Source organism: Bos indicus, chromosome 5, assembly GCF_029378745.1.
Source record: "Bos indicus isolate NIAB-ARS_2022 breed Sahiwal x Tharparkar chromosome 5, NIAB-ARS_B.indTharparkar_mat_pri_1.0, whole genome shotgun sequence".
NCBI classification, from domain to species: Eukaryota; Metazoa; Chordata; class Mammalia; order Artiodactyla; family Bovidae; genus Bos; species Bos indicus.
The window spans coordinates 30785201-30806344 of record NC_091764.1 but is presented as its reverse complement, the minus strand read 5'-3'; the positions used below and the strand labels follow the sequence as shown (position 1 = coordinate 30806344).

General features: G+C 53.7%; 2 protein-coding genes across 4 annotated transcripts; both read right to left on the bottom strand.

Annotated features, from left to right (window-relative positions):
• Nucleotides 1–715: 715 nt before the first annotated feature.
• DHH (desert hedgehog signaling molecule) lies at nucleotides 716–5530 on the bottom strand. The gene is made up of 3 exons (XM_019960663.2): nucleotides 4942–5530; nucleotides 1976–2237; nucleotides 716–1711 (listed from the first exon to the last, which is right to left on the bottom strand). Exons 1-3 carry the CDS (start codon nucleotides 5242–5244, stop codon nucleotides 1086–1088), a joined length of 1191 nt encoding a protein of 396 aa, XP_019816222.2. The 5' UTR covers nucleotides 5245–5530; the 3' UTR covers nucleotides 716–1085.
• Nucleotides 5531–7577: 2047 nt separating this feature from the next.
• LMBR1L (limb development membrane protein 1 like) lies at nucleotides 7578–20148 on the bottom strand. Of its 3 annotated transcripts, none has more exons than XM_019960662.2 (17): nucleotides 19745–20148; nucleotides 17108–17192; nucleotides 16060–16093; nucleotides 14919–15058; nucleotides 14629–14732; nucleotides 13616–13742; nucleotides 13037–13105; nucleotides 12835–12899; nucleotides 12467–12539; nucleotides 12292–12375; nucleotides 12118–12194; nucleotides 11079–11156; nucleotides 10854–10927; nucleotides 10528–10618; nucleotides 10333–10399; nucleotides 8349–8510; nucleotides 7578–8186 (listed from the first exon to the last, which is right to left on the bottom strand). In XM_019960662.2, exons 1-17 carry the CDS (start codon nucleotides 19814–19816, stop codon nucleotides 8119–8121), a joined length of 1470 nt encoding a protein of 489 aa, XP_019816221.2. In that variant the 5' UTR covers nucleotides 19817–20148; the 3' UTR covers nucleotides 7578–8118. The 3 variants fall into 3 exon arrangements, with proteins under 3 accessions (XP_019816221.2, XP_070645276.1, XP_070645275.1); XM_070789175.1 differs by having other exon boundaries at nucleotides 19922–20044; XM_070789174.1 differs by lacking the exons at nucleotides 16060–16093; nucleotides 17108–17192; nucleotides 19745–20148 and adding an exon at nucleotides 15203–15552.
• Between the last annotated feature and the right edge of the window lie 996 nt (nucleotides 20149–21144).

Sequence of the window (21144 nt, the reverse complement as noted above, 5' to 3'; positions counted from 1 at the left end):
GAAGGTGGGAGGAGAAGGGGACGACAGAAGCTGAGATGGTTGGATGGCGTCACCAACTCAATGGACATGAGTTTGAATAAACTCTGGGAGTTGGTGATGGAGAGGGAGGCTGGTGTGATGCAGTCCATGGGGTTGCAAAGAGTCAGACATGACTGAGCGACTGAACTGAGCTGAGGGATTGCCATGAGTTGTCAGTTGGTCCAGTCTCCTCCCAAGGAGAAAAAAAAAATCAGTCCCATGTAGACACCCCACCCTCACCCCCCACTGCACACACACCAGAGTAGAATGCAGGCTATGGTGATTCTTGAGCAGGGGAGACTGCAGGCTAACAAATGGGAGCCAGAATTCTTTAAGTATCAGTACCTAAAATGGCTTGAACCTCCTTTGGAGCCCCTATGAACAGAGAAAGAATGCGTTTGAGTTGTCTTGTTCTTTGGATAACCCTGGTCTCTTCAACAGTCGGGTATGCAGACACGTGGGCAGAATGCTAGTCCTCTCTGATGGGAAAAAGAACTAGCAGCCTAGAAAAGGGCAGACTCTTCTGGTCTCAGTTGCTGCTGGTCGACAGGGAGGCCTCCAGAGAGGAGGAAGCAAGGCAGGACGACCTGCTGGGAAACAAGGGGGGATGGGAAGTAAGGTATGGTCCCCTTTCTCCATACCCCTCCCCCAATCTGGAGGCAAATCACCATCTGAATAGAGATATTTCCCAATAAGCTCCTGGAACCCTTTCTTTTATTAGCCCACTTGTAGGAAAATGTTATGACCATGCCTCGGCCCCTCATCTTGCCAGGCTGGGCAAGCAGATCATTATATTACAATTTATAAATAGAAAATAAAATAAAATAATCGAGTGGGGCTGAGGCACTGGGGAATAAGAGGAGAAATAGTCCTCGTCAAGGAGTATCCATCATCAACTCCATCTACCTAGGACCCAACCTCCTAATTAGAGGTTGCCCCTAAACCATCTCATCCATTTTCTCCCTACCCCTCCCCGCCATCAGCATCGTCTGCTGCGCATATCCCCGGATCTCAGCCCGCACGCTCGCGTTTAGGCGGGTGCCACGAGTTTTCTATGCCTGGAACGCTCAGTCCAGCAGCTCCTCAGCCAAGCGATAGAGGAACCGAGAGTACCAATGCATGCCAGTCGGCTGAACGGCCCCGCCCGGAAGCAGCGCCCCCAGCGCGTGCAGCAGGCGCAAAGGAGCAAAGGCGCGGTGCGCCCACTGGTGACTTTCGAGAACCGCGTAGCATGAGGCCAGGACATCGTTGACCAGCAGCGTCCCGTGCGCTGTGAGCGGTGCGAAAACGCCCACGGCTTCCTCCCGCGCCACGCGGGCCACGCGCGCCGGCCGAAGGGCGTCCCCGCCTGGCGCCAGCACCGAGTCCCCCGCGCGCAACCGGCGCGCGAACACCGGTGCAAAGTCGCCTGGCGCGGGCGCTGGCCCCCGAGCCGCGAACACCAAGTGCCAAGGCGTGAGCAACAGCTTGCGCGGGGGCCGCTCGGTCTCCACAGCTACGAAAGAGGCCCGGCGCTGCAAGTCCCGGTCCAGGAAGAGCAATACGGGCGTGGGCACCACCCGGCCGGCCGCGTCTGCCGCCAGCACCCAGTCTCCGCGATGCAGTTCCCGCAGCCCCTTCCGCTCGCCGCTCCGCAGGCGCACGGTGGCATTTCCCGGAAAGCAGCCGCCTGCCCTGACCGCCAGGGAGTTATCTGCAAGGAACAAGCAGAGAGAGAGGACTGAAGACCAGCGGTTCCAGAATGTTAGTAAAGATTCTGAAGGACGTGGGTCAAGCTCAGGACAGACTTCACCAGTCCCGGAACAACAAGCACGTTCCCCCAGATCGGGTCCCAACCGGGCAGAAATGGAAGGCTGGTTTAACAACGCCAACGCCTCTTTGGTCTCCCCTAGGGTCGCAACCGGGTTGTGCACCCTCAGTTTCCCGAAGGGACCTCACCACCCACCCCCTACTGTACCAGCTTTGACCGACACGTGGACGTGGTTGCGGGACTCATAGTAGACCCAGTCGAAGCCGGCTTCCACGGCCAGGCGCGCCAGCAACCCATACTTGTTGCGGTCGCGGTCGGATGTGGTGATATCCAAGGCACGTCCTTCGTAATGAAGTGAGTCCTGCGCGTGGTGGCCGTCCTCGTCCCAGCCCTCGGTCACCCGTAGGCGCACTCCGGGCCACATGTTCATCACGGCTATGGCCAGCGCGTTCACCCGCTCCTTACAACGCTGGCGGGGAATAAAGTCAATCTGCTCAGTACCACGACCACCACCACGGGGGCAAAAGCGACCTGGACGGGAGAGTTGATTCTTGTTTTCCCGACGCACCCCTCCCCCCACACCGAACTCCCTCCTAGATTTTGAGTGCCCTGGGGAAGTGAGAATCTGAATGGGTGTCGTCGTTAATCTACGCCCTCCAGGGCGGCTTTGCGACCTGCGGAGTCACCCTGAAGTTGAAAGGGAGCACCCAAACCTAGTTCTTTCCCCTACTTTTGATTTCTGCCCTTCATCTCTAGTTGTTCTGGAACTTTGTTCTGGAACCTCAGCTCAACCTGGTAGAGGGCAAGAAAGCGGGTGGGAGCTTGGTCAAGGAAGGGCTGAGCAGCCTGGCTCCGCGAGAGGAGCCCCTGTTTTAGCCTGGCCCCCGCCCCAAGCCCCGGCTCCCCTCCCTCCTCCTGATTCATCTTTTGTTTCGTTGCCTTCCCTGGCACCGGGCACCGCTTCCTTCCTTCCTTCCTCCTCCTCCTTTCAGCCCCTAGCATTAACCCTTTCGTGGTGCGAGTGCCCCCCACAGAGGTGCCCAAGCGGAGCCGTGCGGGATCTAGGCTGCTGGAAAAAGGGCTGGGGTGGCGGGGGCTGCGCGAAGTACAATGGCCATTCTCCGGGATGACTTAACCGAACGAGAATCCCGGGCCGAGGCCGGGGACGCGCCGGGAGAAGCGGACTCAGCAGCTCCATCCACAAAGGCGCTTTTCAGCCGCCCCGGCGCAGGGAGAGGAAAGGGCAGAAAGCCGCGCCCCCCATCCCAGCTCCGGCCCGCCGGGTCCCCTCCCCCAGCGCGACCAGCCCTCCCAGTTCCAGCTCAGGCTCTGCCAGCCCTAGAGAACCCCCCATTCGCTCGGTCTCTTGTTCCGGAGGCCGCGCAGAAAGGCGTGGGAGTAGCACCTGAGACTAACGCGAGCTGCCCTTGCGCGGATCTGGGGGGCCCCCTGCAGGGTGGGAGTGGAGACGAGGAAAAGCAGCCGCGGCTGGAAGCCTGCACCGGGGGAGGGAGACCACGGTTATCTCGGCTGCTCCAGTCTGGGAGCCGGAGACCTTGGCGCGCACCACAGCACGGACCTCACGGGAGGAGGCGCAGAGGACCGCTTCCTTTTCTTCTCCCCGCTCCGGTCTCTCCTCGGACTTGGTTTTTTCCTAACTGGCCAGAGGGACATTTCCCCCCTGCCCTTCTTTCCCGAGTCTTCTACACCTCCGCAGGGTTGGAGAGGAGGGGAGGGGGAAGACAGGAAAAGTGGTAACTCCTTCCAACTTTTTGTCGTTTTGTCCCCTACGGAGGCCCTGAGGCCTTGACCTGCGGGGGCAGCAGCCCAGTGCAGAGCCAACTCAATGAAGGCCTTTTGCAGCCAGGGTGTGGGAGATAAGCAGGACGGAGGGGGTTCCCGTGCCTGTCAGAAATTCTCCTGGTCCTGTCCCTTGTTCTGCCCCCTCTGCTGCAGGTGGAAGCCAGAGGAAAGGGCCAGGATACTCCATGACCAAGGAGGGAAGGCGTTTCCCCTTCCCAGTCTCTGGGTAGGTAAGGCTTCAGGGAATTCTTTCTCCCCTGGACAGGTTTTCCTAACAAAGTAACCTGGAAAACTATGGCAGTTAATCAGAGGAAATCCGTCCCCCTCCCGCTCCCCCCACCTTCCCACTCCATACACAATTAGGTGGTGTAATGGAAAGTGTATAGGACTTAGAATCAGGAGTCCTGAATTCTAGACTCAGCCATGCCACTAATTAGTTTTAAGACTTTGATTAAATCACTTTTCCTCCTGGGGCCCAGCTCGGAGATGTAAAAATGGGAGGTGGAGGATGGAAGAATGTGACCTCCAAGTTCCCTTCCAGCTCTGACAGTTGAGATCACAGGCCAGAGGTGGTCCCTCTCCTCGCACCCTAGGTTGTTGGTTAGGTTCTGGTCTGCAGCAGATGCTCAATACATAGTCGTTGAATTCATTTTAACCCTTTAATTCCAAGGAAAGTCCTTGAGCTAAACTGTGTTTGAGGGACACAGGAACCCTTTGGGTCTCAGGTGTGTCCATCTATTCTTCCCATTGGAGATTGGTTTTTGCTCCAGGACAGTGGTTTAGACTCTAGATAGATAGCTTTACGCAGTTCTGGGATGCCTCCCCCATACCAAAGACAATTCTTGCCCAGCCCTCCTCAGGTAGATGTCCCTGATGATCTGTCCCTTGGTCACCACTTTCCCAGTCCCATCAGTACCTTTGGCCCTTGAGCTTTAACATTACCAGGTCAGGAGCCAGGCTAAGGGTAGAGTTCTGTCTGCTGCCTAGCCAGCTCCTGGCCCCCAGCTCACCCCAGCCCTTCCTGCCTGGCTCGGTAGCTGACCCCCGGTCCACGCCTCAGCCATTTCCCGTCTCGCCTGCCGCCATCCTCCTTTCCCCGCCCTCCCTGTCTCTCCCAGCTTCACTCTCACTAGTCCCTCCTCCCCCTCCCCAGCCCGGCCTCTCCCTGGATCCCTCTAGATCAGTAAATCCAGCCAGCAGAGGTGTTCTTTTTTTTGGGGGGGGGGGGGAGGGGGTGAGAAGTGGAGGTAGGTCCTTGAGATTAAGGTCTCTATAGATGAAATTCAGCTCAACATCCCTCCCCCCCAGCTGCCAGAGGAGAGCAGAGAAATTGACGTGCCCTCGAGCAGGTGGGGAGAGGCCCTCCTTACCTCGGTCATCAGGCGGTCTGCACCACTGTTCTCCTCATCCTTGAAGATGATGTCGGGGTTGTAGTTAGGCACCAGGTCCCGGAAGCGCTCAGAACCTCTTGTCACCCTCCCCTCAGCTGGCCCACTGGCGCCCAGGGTCCGCTCAGGCACGCTGGGCACAAACTGCTTGTAGAGCAGCGGCACGAGCTGTTTGCGCACATAGCGGCGCCGGCCGACCGGTCCCCGGCCCGGCCCGCAGCTCTGAGCCGGCAGCGCCAGAAGTGCCAAGCAGCACAGGGGCACCAGACTGGCCGGCAGCGCCATAGATGCAGCGGACTCGGGCCAAAAGGGAACGTTCTTGTTCTCACCAGCTCGCCCGTCACTTGGGCATCTCCCCAGGCACCACAGAGCGCAGCAGGCAGAGCTGCCCCCAGAGTGCCCTAGAGCTCTGTGGCTCTGCGCACCTGGCTGCTGCTAGCTTTGCCTACATACCCTTGGGGGGTCTGGAACCTGCTACTGACGGGCCATCATAGCAGGGAAGGGGGGGTCGTGGGTAAGTGCCAACCCTGCTGGCTCTGCCGCCTGGCTCCGGCGCTGCCAGAACGCCGGCTCCGCCTTAAGTGGCCCCTGGCCCCGCCCCCCGCCCTTCTCCCAGGACCGTCCCGCCCCCTCCCACCGGGGCGGGGGCTCTAGCCGGCCACCACTGGTCCACTTCATTTCCATCCCGGAAGCCAGGCAGGCACCTGCCTCGGAAATTCTAGCAGCTTTAATCCTTGGCTGCCTGGATAAGCATCCTTCTACCTCTAAGTTTATGCGTGGCACCAAACCATCCTCCTCTGATACTTGAATTAGATCTTTGCTCTCCCCAAGCCTACCCTGATAGCGCGTCCCGTCTAGGAGGTATGGGATCCAATTTCTGCCCAAGGCCAATAAAGCCCTTTGGGCACACAACTCCTTTCTCTGTGTCCTCCCCCAGCCTCCCCCACTTCCATCTCTCCTCCTTAGCAGTAACTAGGACTGGAAGGGATGGGTACCAGAGAACCCTTTTCCCTGGTAGCTTTGTAGTCTTCTGCTAGGAGCTTCCTCAGAATCAGGAACAGATCTTCATAGTGATAGTCTGGTTCAGGACTTCAAACTTTTGTCCCCTCTCTTATCCTTGCCGGATACCCAGTTTGTGGATTGGAAACTGCTGGAGGACCTGTTCAGCAGGTACTTAAAAGTCATAGTCTCTAACAGACTGATGATCACTTCCCTTTACCTTCCATCAGGGCATCTTATTAGGGCTTCCCTGGTGGCTCAGATGGTAAAGAATCTGCCTGCAATGCAGGAGACCCAGGCTCAATTCCTGGGTTGGGAAGATCCCCTGGAGAAGGGAATGGCTACCCACTCTAGTATTCTTGCCTGGAGAATTCCACTGATAGAGGAGCTGGGCAGGCTACAGTCCATGAGGTTGCAAAGAGTCAGAAACGACTGAGCGACTAACATACACACACACACACATGGCATCTCTATCTTTTTCCTTCTCCAAACCTTCTGGAGCTCTGCTTCTAGCCACTCAGGTCTCTCTCATGTCAAAGGCTTTGAAGTTGCAACACTTCACCCATTGATCTACTGTCATTTAGAAGTCTTTCTCTAAGAAGCCTTCCTTAATGTACTGACACTGGACCTCTGTTTCCTTGAGAATGAGAAATTAACCACCATTTATCGCAGTATGGTATTAAAATTATGTCACCTTTATCAGGGGGCTTCCCAGGTGGCACTAGTGGTAAAGAACCTGCCTGCCAATGCAGGAGACCTAAGAGACGCGGGTTCAATCCCTGGGTCAAGAAGATCCCCTGGAGAAGGGAATGGCACCCACTCCAGTATATTTGCCTGGAGAATCCCATGGACAGTCCATACGGTTGCAAAGAGTGACTGAAGCAACTTAGCATGCATGTACATAAACACGCACCCTTACTAGACAAAGCAATTCCTAAATACAAACTTAGCTGAGTGCCTGGCCTATAGTAGGTGTTCAGCCTACTACATCTGTGTATCTGTGGCAACTACATTCTTTTTTTGGATCCCATACTCACTCAGCTCCATGGCTAGTATTCACAGTAACCTGTGTACCTTAGAAAAAAGCAGCCCTTCCTCAAGCCATTGGCTTGCCATTTGCAAAAAAATAGTTGTAGTAACCATGCATACAGTGACTAAGAGGTGAATGGTGCCCCTGGAAGCTGTGCAATGTATAATCTGCATAACCATGAGCAGAAACACTGTCCCTACCCCCAATATAGCAGGAGGGCTTGCAGAATATTCAAGGCACCGATAGCCTCTGGAAATACAGAGTTAGGCTCTTTTCAGAGGTAGGAATCACAAACCTTTGTCAGGCAGCCCCTTCTTTTACCTCTTCCTATGCTGATGCCCATTTACCCCCAATAACCAAGGCACCCAAGAAATAAGGCTTGGGTATAAGGAAAAGTCAGGTGACCAGCCAGGTTTTAGCAAGGCCAAGGGAGGAGGAGCTTCCCACTGCCTGATTGTATGGCCTAACACCAGACCCAAGTCCCCAGAATGCAGATAGAGAAGAGGGAAAGGATGGTGGGAAGGACCCCTCTATTTCCCTCTGTAGACTCAGGACTGGTGGGAGCAAAGCTGTTCAAACAGACAGACAGGACCTTTAAAAAAATACCAAAGAAAACCCTGGTATCAACTTTATTGCTGATGATTGTGGCCTCTTCCTCCCTATGCCTTCATCTCTCCAGCGGTCCACAGCCCCTCCAGGATAGCACAGTGCTTAGGCTCTGCTGGGCCAGAGGCAAGGGAAGACAATCTGCCTCCCAAGTTGGCCACTGGCTCTGACCCTCCCCTGCCCCCACCCCACCCTATTGCACATCAAATCATGTAAACATGGCTAAGGGCATGGCCCTGAACAGCAGTGAGGCAGATTGACGTGTAAACAGATTTGAGACCAGGAGCCAGACCCAGTCTTCAGCCCCACCCCATGCTGGGGCCCACAGTTAAATCTGCAGAAGCAAGGGGGCCTGGTCCCAAACTCTGGCTCAGATTATGCAGCAGTGCAGAAGGCTCAGCTCCCCTCTGCCACCCACCCTCTCAGATTCCAGGTCCTGAGGGTCACCCACCCCTGGGCGTCTCTCCAGGCCTGGGCAGCAGATGGCAGTGTCCAGTTTTCTCCCTCCCACCCCCAGCTGAAGGTCACTGGTGCTGGGTCTTCTTAGACACCCGGGGGAAACCAGAGACAGGCAACGGTAGTCTGTCCAGCCCTGGAGAAGAGGCAGGGGATAGTCAGAAGCAGGGTTTAGGTCAGTCCTCAGAAGCCACAGAATGGGTGGTGAATATGCCATCTCCCCTGCTTGGGATGACCACTGTTCCAGACAGTTCCATCTTACAACCACCCCACCAGCCTCTCCCTGACACCCTCTCACCAAAGGCCCGGATCAGCTCTGCCCGCACAGCTGCCGTGAAGGTCTTCACCAGACAGAGAGTGGTGAGGCCCGCAAAGGCTGCATTGTAGAGGAACACGATGTAGAAGTTGCCCAGCCAGTTGAAGCGTCCAAAGTCACCCAGCAGGTCAAAGCGAGTGAGCCCTGAAGTACAAAGGCCAGGATGGGAGGTAGGCTCCCCAATCCTTCCCTGGCTCAGAGCCGAGCTTTCTGCTGCCTCCTGGTGGCCACATCTCAACACTGCAACGGATAGGTTGGCTTCTACACATTAGTTGTTCCTACATCCCAACTTGTCTCAGGGACAGTTCAGGGCAGCTGAAGCAAGTATCAGCTGCTAGGCTTGCTCCAACTTCCCTTCCAGAGTCTGGCATCCTCTCCTGGAGTGTGTATGTGTGTGTGTATGTGTCTGTGTGTGTTGGGGTTGGGGGGATCCCCTCTGGCTCCACGTGTCCCAAGGAGCTCCCTGGGCCTGCTCCTTGTTCCTGGGCCAGAAACCTCAAGCTGGTCACCAAGTGTTCTTTTTCAGTAGACAGAGCAGTGTGGCAGCTGAGAAACTGGGCTCTTATTGTGGCTGCTTTGGTTCATATCTGAACTCCACCTCATCTAACTGTGATCTGAAGCAACTTCCTTAAACGTCTGTGCCTCAGTTTCTTCAACTATAAAGTAGGGAATTAAAAAAAAAAAAAGTAGACAAAATAATGGGACTGTGAGAATTAAATGAGACAACACACATGAGGAACCATATGTGCCAGGTGCTATTCCAACACTTACTGAGCCCCTAACAATAATAATATAATTATCATAAATTAATATTCTTGAGCCCCTCCCCTACTTAAAAAAATATTCCTACCAGCTTCCAACCTAAAAGGAACTAACTGCTGGACACACAGGCCAAGTATCCTAAATCCCAAGGCATAAAGTAGAAATGGCAGAGTAGAGAGAATATAAACTTAAAAACCAAATAGAACTGATTTAAATACTAAATAAGGCTTCCCTGGTGGCTCAGACAGTAAGGAATCTGCCTGCAGTGTAGGAGACCTGTGTTTGATTCCTGGGTCAGGAAGATCCCCTGGAGAAGGAAAAGGCTACACACTGCAGTATTCTTGCCTGGAGAATCCTATGGACGGAGGAGCCTGGCAAGATACAGTCCATAGGGTTGCAGAGAGTCCAACACGACTGATAATGTACAATAGATGGACGATAATGGTGGGAGAGGTGGGGAGCCTATGCAACTCCCCGACTACCTTGGGGTGAACACTTTTACCAGGTAATGCTCAAAAGTGTAACTAGTTTACCCCGAAGTAGTAGGGGAGTCGCATAGGTTCCCCTTCTTCCCCATCATCATCTAGATCCTAGCTCTAAAGATGGGAGGAGAATTGAGCTTAACATTTGATGCCCAGTGTGCAGAAAAAGCACTGGACGGGGGCTCAGGGTAGAGAGGTTCTGGCCTGACGCGGCCTTGCCTCAAGCTAGCTGTGTAACTCTGGGTAAATCAAGTAGCTGTCCTGTTTCTCATCTCTAAAATGAGAATGTTGGGACTTCTCTGGTGGTCCAGTGGTTAAGACTCAATACTTCCACTGCAGGGGGCATTGGCTCAATCCCTGGTTGGGGAACTACGATCCCACATGCCCTATGGGTGCAGACAAAAGAAAAAAAAAATGTTTATCAGATGATCCCCCAAAGAAAGATTTTGGGGAAAGTGGTATTTCTTCACTGAAAAAATGGAAATAAATAAGAGAGGCCATGGGATGTAGCAAATGGAAAAAAATATGAGCTTTGAAGCAACACTACTCTGAAGCCCAGCACAGCACTTTATAGAGCCTCTGTTACTCCATCTGTATAATGAAAGTAATACCTCCTCATAGGTTTGTTGTGGGAATCAGAGAGAGCAAGAATATAAGGGGTCTGCCTAGTACCATTAGCTACTCAAAACAAGCCACTTTGTTTACCTCCTTTTGCTACTTACCCAGGGTTCGAGAGAAGACAGGAAGTGCTGAGCTTAGAACCAGGAGACAGACACAGTTTCCAATTATCTGGGTGGGAGTGAGGAAAGGGGAGGTCAGGGTCACAGAGCTGCCAGCACTGAGTGCCCAGGTACGCCCCCAGGATGCTTCCTCCACTCCCGTCTGGCAGGTTCCCGGCTACCTGCATCATGGCCTACCTGCGTCATGGCCGTGTCATGCCATCTGGGCCGCAGTCCCCGGAAGAGTGGAGAGCTGTAGAAGCCCACAACTGAGGAGACCATCAGGTAACTGCCACTGGGTTAGGGAAGAACTGGCCCACTCCCAAGGATCAATGCCTTGTCTCAAAGGGGATGGCCCTCTCTTCCTCCAGCCCTCCTTTTGAATCAACTGTTTTTCTTCTTTCTGAACCTCGGGCTGGCCAAGTCTTGCCCACTTCCCCCTCACTCCCACTGTAGCTCTGCCCAAAGCCCCAGAGGAGACGGGTTTGAAGAAGAAAAGCAATGGTGGATTTCCAGAAGGATACAAGATAAGGACGACCTGAATGACAGCACCAAAGGAGCCCAGCTTGGAGAAGGAGACCTGGCCCAGGGAGGCACCCTGAGGGACAAAGAGGTGTCACTGTGCAGCACTCCCCATAGTCATCACCACCACCAGCGCCCGGCCTCCCCTCTGGCCTCACCTTCTGCCCCCTCACCCAGCCTTGCTTAGGCCCTCCCCAAAAAGATGTGGTGGGTGGGCAGCCCGGTACCTGCATGCCCCGGGGCATGGCAGCCTCGTCAATGAGCAGCTCCAGGATGTGGATGGCCACAATCAGCACAGACAGGCCCTGTGGGAGGCAAGGTCATGGACTCCCACCCCTGTCTGAGCCCACAAATGTATCCAATGAGTTGAGAATGTTAAGAGCAGACTCTCTGGTCCATCATTTTCAGTTTTCAGTTAGATGTGTGGGACCTCCCAAAGGTTAATGCTAGCAACAGAGCACCTTTGAGACTACCTTATATCGAACTTACAGGTACAGATGCAAAAAGCCCAAATAGTTTTATTTGTTTGGGGTGTTTTTGGATGTGCCACACAGCTCATGGGATATTAGTTCCCCCAACCAGGGATCGAACCCATGCCCTCTTCAGTGGAAGTGCAGGTTTAACCACTGGATTGCCAGGGAGGTCCTGTGCATGTGTGCGTGCTAAGTCACTTTAGTCGTGTCTGACTCTTTGTGACCTTATGGACTGTAGCCCACCAGGCTCCTCTGTCCACGGGGACTCTCCAGGCAAAAATACTGGAGTGGATTGTCATGCCCTCCTCTGGGGATCTTACTAACTCAAGGATCAAACCTGCATCTCTTATGTCTCCTGCATTGGCAGGCAGGTTCTTGACTTCTAGCGCCACCTAAAGCTCCCAGGGAAGTCCCCAAAAGGCAAAAGAGAAAAAGATACATCTTTCTTCAAACCAATAAGACTTATTTCCAAGTCCATGATGTAGCAAGTTGAGGGGATGGACTGGATTTTAACCTTTATTTTCATCCCAGAGCAAACCTGCATAATGGCTTAGGCCCTGTGTGACCCTGGGTAAATTCTTTTTTTTTTTTTCCCTCTTTTTGGGTAACTTTTTAAACTTCTGTTTCTTCATCTACAAAATGGGGACTGATGTGCTTCACAAAAGTAGGTACTCGTTGAGAGGCAGCTACTATTATTGAAGGAGGTCCTTGCACCTCCTTCCTCCTCCCTGTGAAGGGCTAAAGTACTCAAGGTGCTACCGCTGCCCACCCCCACCAAGTCTGGTGTACGTACTGTCAGCACCAGCAAGCACAGCATGGCCAGGGGGTAGCCCAGGTTCCGCTGCCAGGCTGAAGCCTTCCGCCGCTTCTCTGTGCAGGAATGGGAAAGCAGTTTGCAAGGGCCTGAAAGGAGGAGCTTCTCTCCTTGGGGAAAGCCAGGCATCCCAATGCCTACCAACCCACATACCCAGCAGGACCCTCTGTGTCTGCAGAGCCAGGACCTGTCTGTGCAGCAGTTCCATGTCCAAGGGCAGCCAGCAGGAGGTGGGATCTGGGGGCAGAGATGATAGTGCTGTGTCCTAGTCCCGCCACCCCTGCCCAAGCCACGCCCATCATGCCAGCTGGGAAGGACTGTGTCTCACTACAAATCCTGCGGGTCAAAGCTGCTTCCTCAAAGGCTGAGCAGTGCAGCTGCTCCTCCAGGTCCTCCAAGAGCTGTGGGCGTCAGGAAAGGGAGGGATGGACTGTCAGAGGCTCCTTGATCACAAGAGCCCAAGAGCTCCCTGCTCACCTTAAGGATCCATTGTCCTTTTCCTTCCCCTCCCCTCATCATCACCGTGACTGGTGACCTTATCCAGTCCCTCCCAACTATCTTGTGCTCTGCTTGCCAGCAAAGGCTGTGGCCCTCTGCAAGGTATGAACAGAACAGCTGGACAGTGGCTTCATAGATAGGCCCCAGCTCTTCAGAAAGCTCCCCCGGCAGGGTCCAAGGACAAGGAGCACTACATACCCGGGGCTTGACCAGCAGCTTCCCAGTGACCGAGAACATGCGGGCGAGGCCCAGTGGGGTACACACTGTGGGGACAGGAGGCAGTCACCCGCCAGAGCCTTTTCTCCACCGCCTGCCCTGCCCGCCCCTGCATTCCGCCTTCTACAGGGGGTGCTCTGGCCCCGGGACCTTCCCCACCCGCTCCTGGGCTCTGGACACTCACCCAGGAGCAGCAGGACCCCAAGGAAGGAGATGCAGGAGTAGAGGTAGGGGAGGTAGTACTCCCAGAAGTCTGAAGATGAAAAAAAAAAGGACTGTCAGCCCAGCTCTCTCCTCCTGCTTACTCGGGGCTGACAGGCCCCAGAGACCAGGCAGGGGTGCGACACCGAAGTCTGTAGGGGCAAGGTAAGTCATGAAGATGAGGAAGACTGGCTGACAAGAGAGGGAGTGGCAGAGACTACAGCAAACTGCAGCTCCTCAGCCCTCTCTAAAGGGCACAGCCACTGTTTGGCCCAAGTCACCGGGGCCTAGTGTGGCCAGGTCCTCAACCTGCTTAAGCACAACCAGAAACCTGGATATCAGTGTGAAATCTCCCAATTTCAACAGACTCATATATTTTTTAACTCATTGCATGAGCCCAGCGGAACACTTCCACAGGTTAGATGTGGCCTGAAGCCCATCAGTTTTGAAACTTCAGTCTAAGGGAGGAGGTCCCAACTTCCGCCGTTTTAGAGGGATATATTGGTTCTAGACAGAGGAACGTGAGCCAGCTGAGGGGTGGGGAGGAAGCTGGTCTTCTCACCATAGAGGGACTCCCTGCTGGCCTTGTTGTTGTCCACAATGGCAGAGGCTACCCACACCATGCCCAGGACCAGCAGAGTGAGGAGCATCAGCATCACCACCGTCTCATAGACCCGGGCCAGGACACCCTGTGGGAGGAGGCAGTAGGTTTCGGGGGTGGGGATGGCAGTGTGGGAAACGAAGGAGACAGGGGAGATGGCAGCCTGGCTTGGGAACCAGAGAGGACTGGATTCAGGAGGCAGCAGAGGGTGTTTCCTTCTTATTCTGCTTAGTTACTCTGTCCTCCTACCCAGCAATCTGGGGCCATTCCCTCTACTGGATATTCTTCATTTGCAACCCCCCTTCCCAGACCCCTTCTCCATCCTTGTCTTGCCCTGGGAAGCTGACCCCCGAGGTCTGCATCACACAAGCTCTTTGCCCTCTTGGGACTTTCCCGGCAGTCCAGTGGTTAAGACTCTGAGCTTCCACTGCAAGGGGCATGGGTTCAATTCCTGGACTGGGAACTAAGATCCCACAAGACACTTAAAAAAAAAATCAAGCTCTGGTTTTCTGTTCATCTTGCCCAATGGAGAGGGCTGGCAGGAGAGTGGAAGGTAGGAAGAAAGAGAGGCCAGGCTGTTTTTTCTGTTTGGCACCTCTGACACTAACTCCTCTCTTGGGTGGCCACACCTCTTCAGCTTCAACTACCAGTGGGTTCTAGAAATTATTTCTTCCTTTGGCTCCCTCAGGTCGAGGATGGTAATGACTTCCTGTTGTCACTAGTGCCTCAAGCTCCTCAGTGCTGACTGCTGCTGCTGCTAAGTTGCTTCAGTCGTGTCCGACTCTGTGCGACCCCATAGACGGCAGCCCACCAGGCTCCCCCATCCCTGGGATTCTCCAGGCAAGAACACTGGAGTGGGTTGCCATTTCCTTCCTTTGCAAATAGTCTCTTCATTAAAAACTCTTCAGTTGAACCATCTCAGTGGAATACTGTTTCCGGTCTGCATTGATTGATTGATACGTTCCCCGACTCACCTTTCTGGAGCCAGCAAAGCCCTCAGACTCAGTGAAGAAGTATGCAAAGGGCATGAGGAAGATGAGGGACAAGTTGGAAAAGAGAAAAACAAGGTTCCAGAGGCCTAGTGCAAAAAAGGAAAAGCAGAGATGGTCATTAAGGGGGACGCCCCAACCCACTGAGGACTGACCATGTGACAAGGGAAAGTGGAAGGGATAGGGTGATCTATGACTGACTAGCCCCAGGCTGTGTCTGCCTGACCCTATCTGCTCCCGGTCCCCACCCTCAGCTGCAACCAGGGTCAACGCACCATGGATGAGGGAGCCGTTGAGCCACTGGATGTAGTAGTTTCGAGGCAGTGAGAGCAGCACCTCATTGCTGATGATAGAGAAGGGCAGGAGCAGGACAGCGCCCAGGGCAACTGCCAGGGTGAAGGTGCACAGCTCAAGCCTGGGCAGAGAAGGGGTAGTGCCCCTGCTTAGCTCCGACATTCACTTCCCTGGGCCTAAGAAGCCCCATCCATCCCATGGGCACCTGTGACTCCTAGAACCAGCTGGAGCAATGACAGACCCAGGGAAAGAGCTGGCACTCTACCTGCTGCCTCATACCCCAGCCTTCACCTCCAGGGAAGCCTTGGCACATGGGATGGGCACATCTCAGGAATTCATGGGAACCTGGTCACCAGCCATGTCACTTGCCCAGACTGTCCCCAGGAATGCGGTCTTCCTGCAGTGTCTGTAGGGTGTGCCAGGCATGATGCCAAGATAATGGGCCTGACTTCTCTGCTCACCTCAGGGATGTGGATTTCTGAGCCTGGAGAGAGTAGGGTCACCCCATATGCATAAGGGCACTAAGGCAAAGGGAGACAAGGGGAGTTGAAACCCAGCTTCACAGCCAAGACCTGTGCACTAGATTGCATCAGCTCAAAAGAAGGGACACTTATCTAGTTGGTCCATGAGGGATGAGAGTGGGGGTTGCCTTTTAATTTGTTGTCTGTTGAACCACAGGAGTCATCTCTATATTTTTCTCTATAAGTGCTAGTAGATAATAATAGCCTACAGTTAGGGCCATTCTCTCAGAACCAAGCAAGCCCCACCCTTGGGGGTTCCACCTTCCCTATCCCCTGGCATTTCCATCAGTCTGCAACCCTACCCCACCCCTTCTCCAATGGCTGCTGGGAGGTGGAGCCAAGTTGGAGCTGCTTCTGGTGACTCAGGCCCCCAGCAGACAGCTCCTGGCCAAGAGGCTCCTTGAAGCTCCCAGCCAAACCAGGCGGACAGGAAGAGCAGCTTTTCCAAGAGTCCCCAGGATGGTGTAAAGCCGGAAAAAAGCAGAAATGGGGCGGAAGCAGAAATTGTTTCTGACATTTCATTCTCTCCCTGCTCCCAGGGCCTCACTAGATCCCAGCTTCCAAAGGCTACAAGTGCCGGCGTTGAGGCAGCAGTACTTACGCAATCTTGTTGACCGTGGCATCTTCTTCATCTACTACAAAAGACAGAGGCATGGGGAAGAGGCAGGTCATCAGTGGGCAGCTCTGGGAACGATCTGTGTCACACAGCACCCTCCTGCTCCCTCTCTGTCCCCTGAAGAGGGGCCTGGGCCCACTGAGGCAGAGCTGGACAGGAGGCTCAGGAGAGCTCACACTATGAACCCCACAATCCACTCTGCCTGGGTGGCAGCTTAAAGATCAGTGGTCCCAGGGGGTGAGAGCATGAAATTCCCCCACTTCCCTCCTTCCCCAGATCTTCTCCACCATAGGTTCCTCTTTGTAAGCTGAAAATACAATAAATGACCAGTCTGTGAGCTTGGTTACATCAGTGGCAAGGTAGAGTGAAGGGAAATGGGGAGAGGGATTGGAAATCACAGAGAAAGTCCCCAGGGGAATCACGCTGAGGAGTAGCTGCCTCCTTGGCTGAGGGTGCATGAAGCCATCTGGAGGGGAGGAAAGGTTCCGGTCAGGACCGGACGATCTGGAGTTAGGAACTGGGACAAGTGCGTCCCCCTCAATCACAGAATGCCTACTGAAAGCCTTAATATGAATTCTCTGCAAAGAGAAAGGTCACCATCACCACTGGGGTGGGACCCAGTGGTCCGGGAGGCCTCTGGTCCTGGGTGTAGGAGCTCTAGGAGAGGACATGACAGGGCTTGTGCCCATGACAACATTCACCCTGCAGTTGCCCTGCTGAGGTTCACAGAGAGTTTTCACATTAGCCATCATATTTGGTCCACACAATAACAATGGACTGGGTAGAAATTGTTAGGCTCATTTTATTTTATTTTTTGAGAATGAAACTGAGGTCATAAAAGTTACATGACTGGCCCTCCTAGACTCTCCACTCTACCGCCTTGTCTCTGCCTGTGGAGGAAGGGAGGCAGAAGCTCAAGAACAGACACCTCTACTTTCCCAGCAAGCAACACAGCCCTCTTCCCCTGAGGCTGGTGCCATAGCAACAGGAACACTGGCAGAGGGCAGGCAGGAGGGAGGGAAGTCACAGGTACCTGTGGTAAACTCAGCAGGCTTCTTGAAGTGGGTCAGGGCGATGTGGCAGAAGATGTAGAGAGTCGCAAACAGCAGTGTTGAGATCTGCGGCAGAAAGTGAGCAAGATGAAAAGCGCTAATCCCCAAACATTTCACAGCTCCAGCGGCCTCTCTGTTAATTCCATGGGGACACTTTCCCCAAACTAGACTCCATACATCCAGGGGTTCCATCTTTCTCCCCAGTACTTCCTTCTAATCAAGGCCTCAGGGACTGACCCATGCACTTGGGGACAGAGCACCATGTCCAGCTCTATGAGGGTTTTTTCCCCGGGAGAAAATAGTTTCAGCTGAACCCTGGTTGGTGCATGGGCAGAGAAGACTCCTAGAGATGCACATATCCACACATCTGAAAAAGGCCACAGAACCAGAGAGGATTTCTTCCTAGTACATAATTTGAGAAAAGCAAATTTGAGGGGAAGAAAGGGATGTCTTCATTGTGCTGGCACTTCACTCCCTCTCCCTCCACTCCCACCTTGATCTAAGCTCCAGGAGAGAATAAGTAGGAATCGTGTTCCTAGACCAACTCAGAACTTCTACTCTGTTTATTCAGGGGCCCTAAAAGATCAGGTCTGCTCTGGGCCAAACCAGAGTCTCTTTCATGCCCTGCCCACAATAGTAGGCTTTAATTGGGGTTCCACATCTATAAAGCTTCTAGAGCTGGAATCAAAACCTTTAAAAGCTATCAATCCATGGTCCCTACCTAAAGTAATTTCCAGCTCCCAGGGTAGGTCTCTCAGGGTCTGTCCCATGCCCCTCATGACTAGTCCTCCAATGGACAGTTATGGCAGGACTTGACCAGGTTATCCTACACATGCATACATTCCCACCCTACCCCAAGTAAGCTGCTATTGCCCAGGGGAGGAGCCACTGGTCACCTTGGCTCCACAATCAGGGTCAGAGAATCTTGAGATGCTATTGTGTTTGAAGTGGGCTAAGAAGGCAGGATCAGTCTCATAGGTGCTCCAGTCCCCAAGAGAAGCTGACCCTACAGGGAATCTGCATACAGCTATCTAAGCAAAGAGAGAAGACACAGACCCCAGGAGAAACATGGGTCTAGGACAAAATTGTAGCTTTTAACAATAGGGAAGTAGAGTAGAATGAGCCACTTGGATTTCAGCTCCAAGATTTTTACTGCCTAGTGCTCTGCCCTGGGCGGGCGTAATAAGCAGGAAGACAGGAGGGCTCAAAAGGTCAGGCTGGAGTTCCATGCAGGTCCAGCAGAGGCTAGGTGATTCTCTAGAGCAGGGGACTGGAGCCACGTGTGAGATGTACTAGAAGCCCTCAGGATGCCCTTGACCAGCGCTGATGTCCTCAGCTAATGGGACTAAAGGATGGGACGACATCCAGGAGGCTGTTTCTCTCTCCAAGATCTCTTCCCTCCCTGTTCTCTAGGAAAGTGGGTCTCTGGCTCTCCACTGTCTCAAGGCCCGGGTATGACTCCAGGATATGCCCAACCCTGCCATGTGCAACCCCCCACTAAGAAACGTACAAGGAAAGCTTTCTGAAAGCAGATCTGGAGTTCCCACGCATGGACTGATAAACTCCCTACTTTTCAGTCCTCACAGATAAAGGCAGACCTAGTTATGCCTTGGCTCACTTTAGCCCTCCTCCAATCTGAAGCTGCCCAGGGCAGACTGGAGCCCAGTCTGAGAAAAATGAAGGACGACCCCTACAGTGGGTCCTCCACTCACTAACTTCTATTCTTCTAAACCTTTCCCTTTCCCTTTAGTATTTGGGGGTGAGGGCTACCCTGAGGCGCTCTGAGGAAGGAAAGGAGAAAGGAAAGATATGAGAGTTTAGAGCAGGTGCAAGAAAGATGCGATCCCCTAAGCTCCCCTGGGTGCCCCTGGCCCAGAAGTGAGGAGTCCCTAGCTGTGTGACAGTTTCAGCTGTTACTCTAGGTGGCAGTGAGCGAGTAAGGAAAGCAGCCAGAAGCCCTCGGTCGCACCGGGGACGACCCTTCAGAGGAAATCCCTGAATGGCTGCGAAGCTAGGAAACTCGGCTTGCAGGGTCTCTAACAAAACACCAATAAGGGCGAGGAAAAGAAGGGGACACTTTAGTTGTTCTCCATTTCTACACGGTAGAATCCACCCCAGGAAGAGTCCTTTCCTCCAAAGTGAGAAACCCCCCAAAGTTCCCGGTTCATCTCCCCTTCATCAAACATCATTTGGGTTTGAGAAGTCGTTGCAAACAAGCCTTCCCCAAGTTAAACCCATCCCTCTCCGACCATCTGACTGAAATCGGCAGGCTCAGTAGATTCCCAGACACGGGAAGACCCGCACTCCGATCACTGGCGCGAGGGGGGCGGGGGGGCGGACAGGAGGGAGGGCGGGGAGGGGAGGGGCGTGTAGAGGGGAGGAACGGAAACCGATCGGCTTTGTTTATCGCACAGCTACTCAGCTGGAGACGATCTAGGGATTCGCCAGCCCGAGCACTAGTCGGACCAGGGCTCTTGGTCGCTCGTCCCTGGACCAAACAGGGTCTGCCGGCGCTGTGCCCAGGGGGTCTCACTCCGATCTGGACGTCTCCCTCTCCCGCGACACCCGTGCTTCTCCCCAACTTGGTCCTACCCTTCCAGCCCGGATCCCGGACTCACAATGCACTCGCGGACCCGCTCGTGGAATAGCTGCTCTCGCACGGATAGCACTTCGTAGTCAGCTCCTTCCATACTCTGCTCAGCATGACTGGGGCTGGGGTGTCTCTGGGCCCGGGGAGGACCAGCGGCGATGAAACCGCCGCCGCCAAGCACCCGGACCCAGCGAAGGAGCCTTACCTTGCAGCCTGTGACGGAAACTCGGAGTAATCTGGGGCTCAGATTCTGTCGTCTGAGCGCCCCGCCCTTAAAGGGGCAGGCACCAGCTGGCCTCGTTTTAAAGGGCCCCGGTTCCCCTCTGCTTCCTCCCCTTTAAGGTCAGGCTTTCAGTATAGTTTCAACGCAAACACCCGCCAACAGGCAAGCTAAGGGGAAGCGTAGTCTTGGTTCTATTTTACTGGAGGCCGAGTGACGACACAACGGATGGGCGGGATAATTCTAGGGAGCGGAACTCATTGGCTTCTAGGGAGCTGCCGCTCTTCGCTAGAGGAACGCTGATAGGCTTGCCCCGTGGAAAGAGGCGGGATCTTTGGGGCCTACCGGTGCTCCTTCTAAAACTAAGCAACTGCCTTTTTCACCTCCCTTAGTTGATAAACGACCAGTATGACCTTGGCAAGATGAGCCATTTGAATCAGGCCAGCCAGGTGGGATGTGAGAGTACCATAGGGGTTCTGAAAGGTAGCGCTGCTCAGTAACCCAAGATCCATAGTAGCTTTTTCTGAAAGTGTTTTTGTTGGGGCGAGGAACCCTCAGCCGCCAAGAAATTTTCACTCAGTCACTTTTGTGGGAACCCCTATGTGTGCTGGAACAAATAGCAAAGAAAACGGAATAGAAAACTACAGAAGTATCCACCCTAAGCTTTGTGAGGAAATGCCCACAGGGGATCATGGGCTGAGTCAAACATTAACTGACCACCTGCTATGTGCCACTCACGTTCTAGATTTTATCATTTTATCTTTACCTGAACAACCCTTCAGGGAAAGGCGTGATTAGAATTTTAGAGTTTAGAAAATGGTGAGAGGTTGTCACAAAATTAAGGAATGCAAGTTCCCTTCCTATGACCATGATAATGGGTACTGTTTGGGAAGTCCCACCTTCATAGACTCAAACCGATCCTCTCAAATAGAGGGAGCATTACAGAGAAACGTAAAAGAAGGCCTGAGTTTTGCAAAGCTCCCAGCTAAAGAATAAGAACACAATTCTAGTGGCCTAGATCGTGTCCCGTTACTATCTGAGCAAGAGTTGGGGCCAGAATGTACAACTGAGTTCTCTACTCTTAAAATTTCTGCAAGGCAAGTTACTCTTATCTCTTTTCTGTTTCCCCAGTGATTTGCAGTAGAACCTTGGAAATATACACTTGTATATACGCACATAGGGCTTCCCAGGCGGTGCAGTGGTAAAGA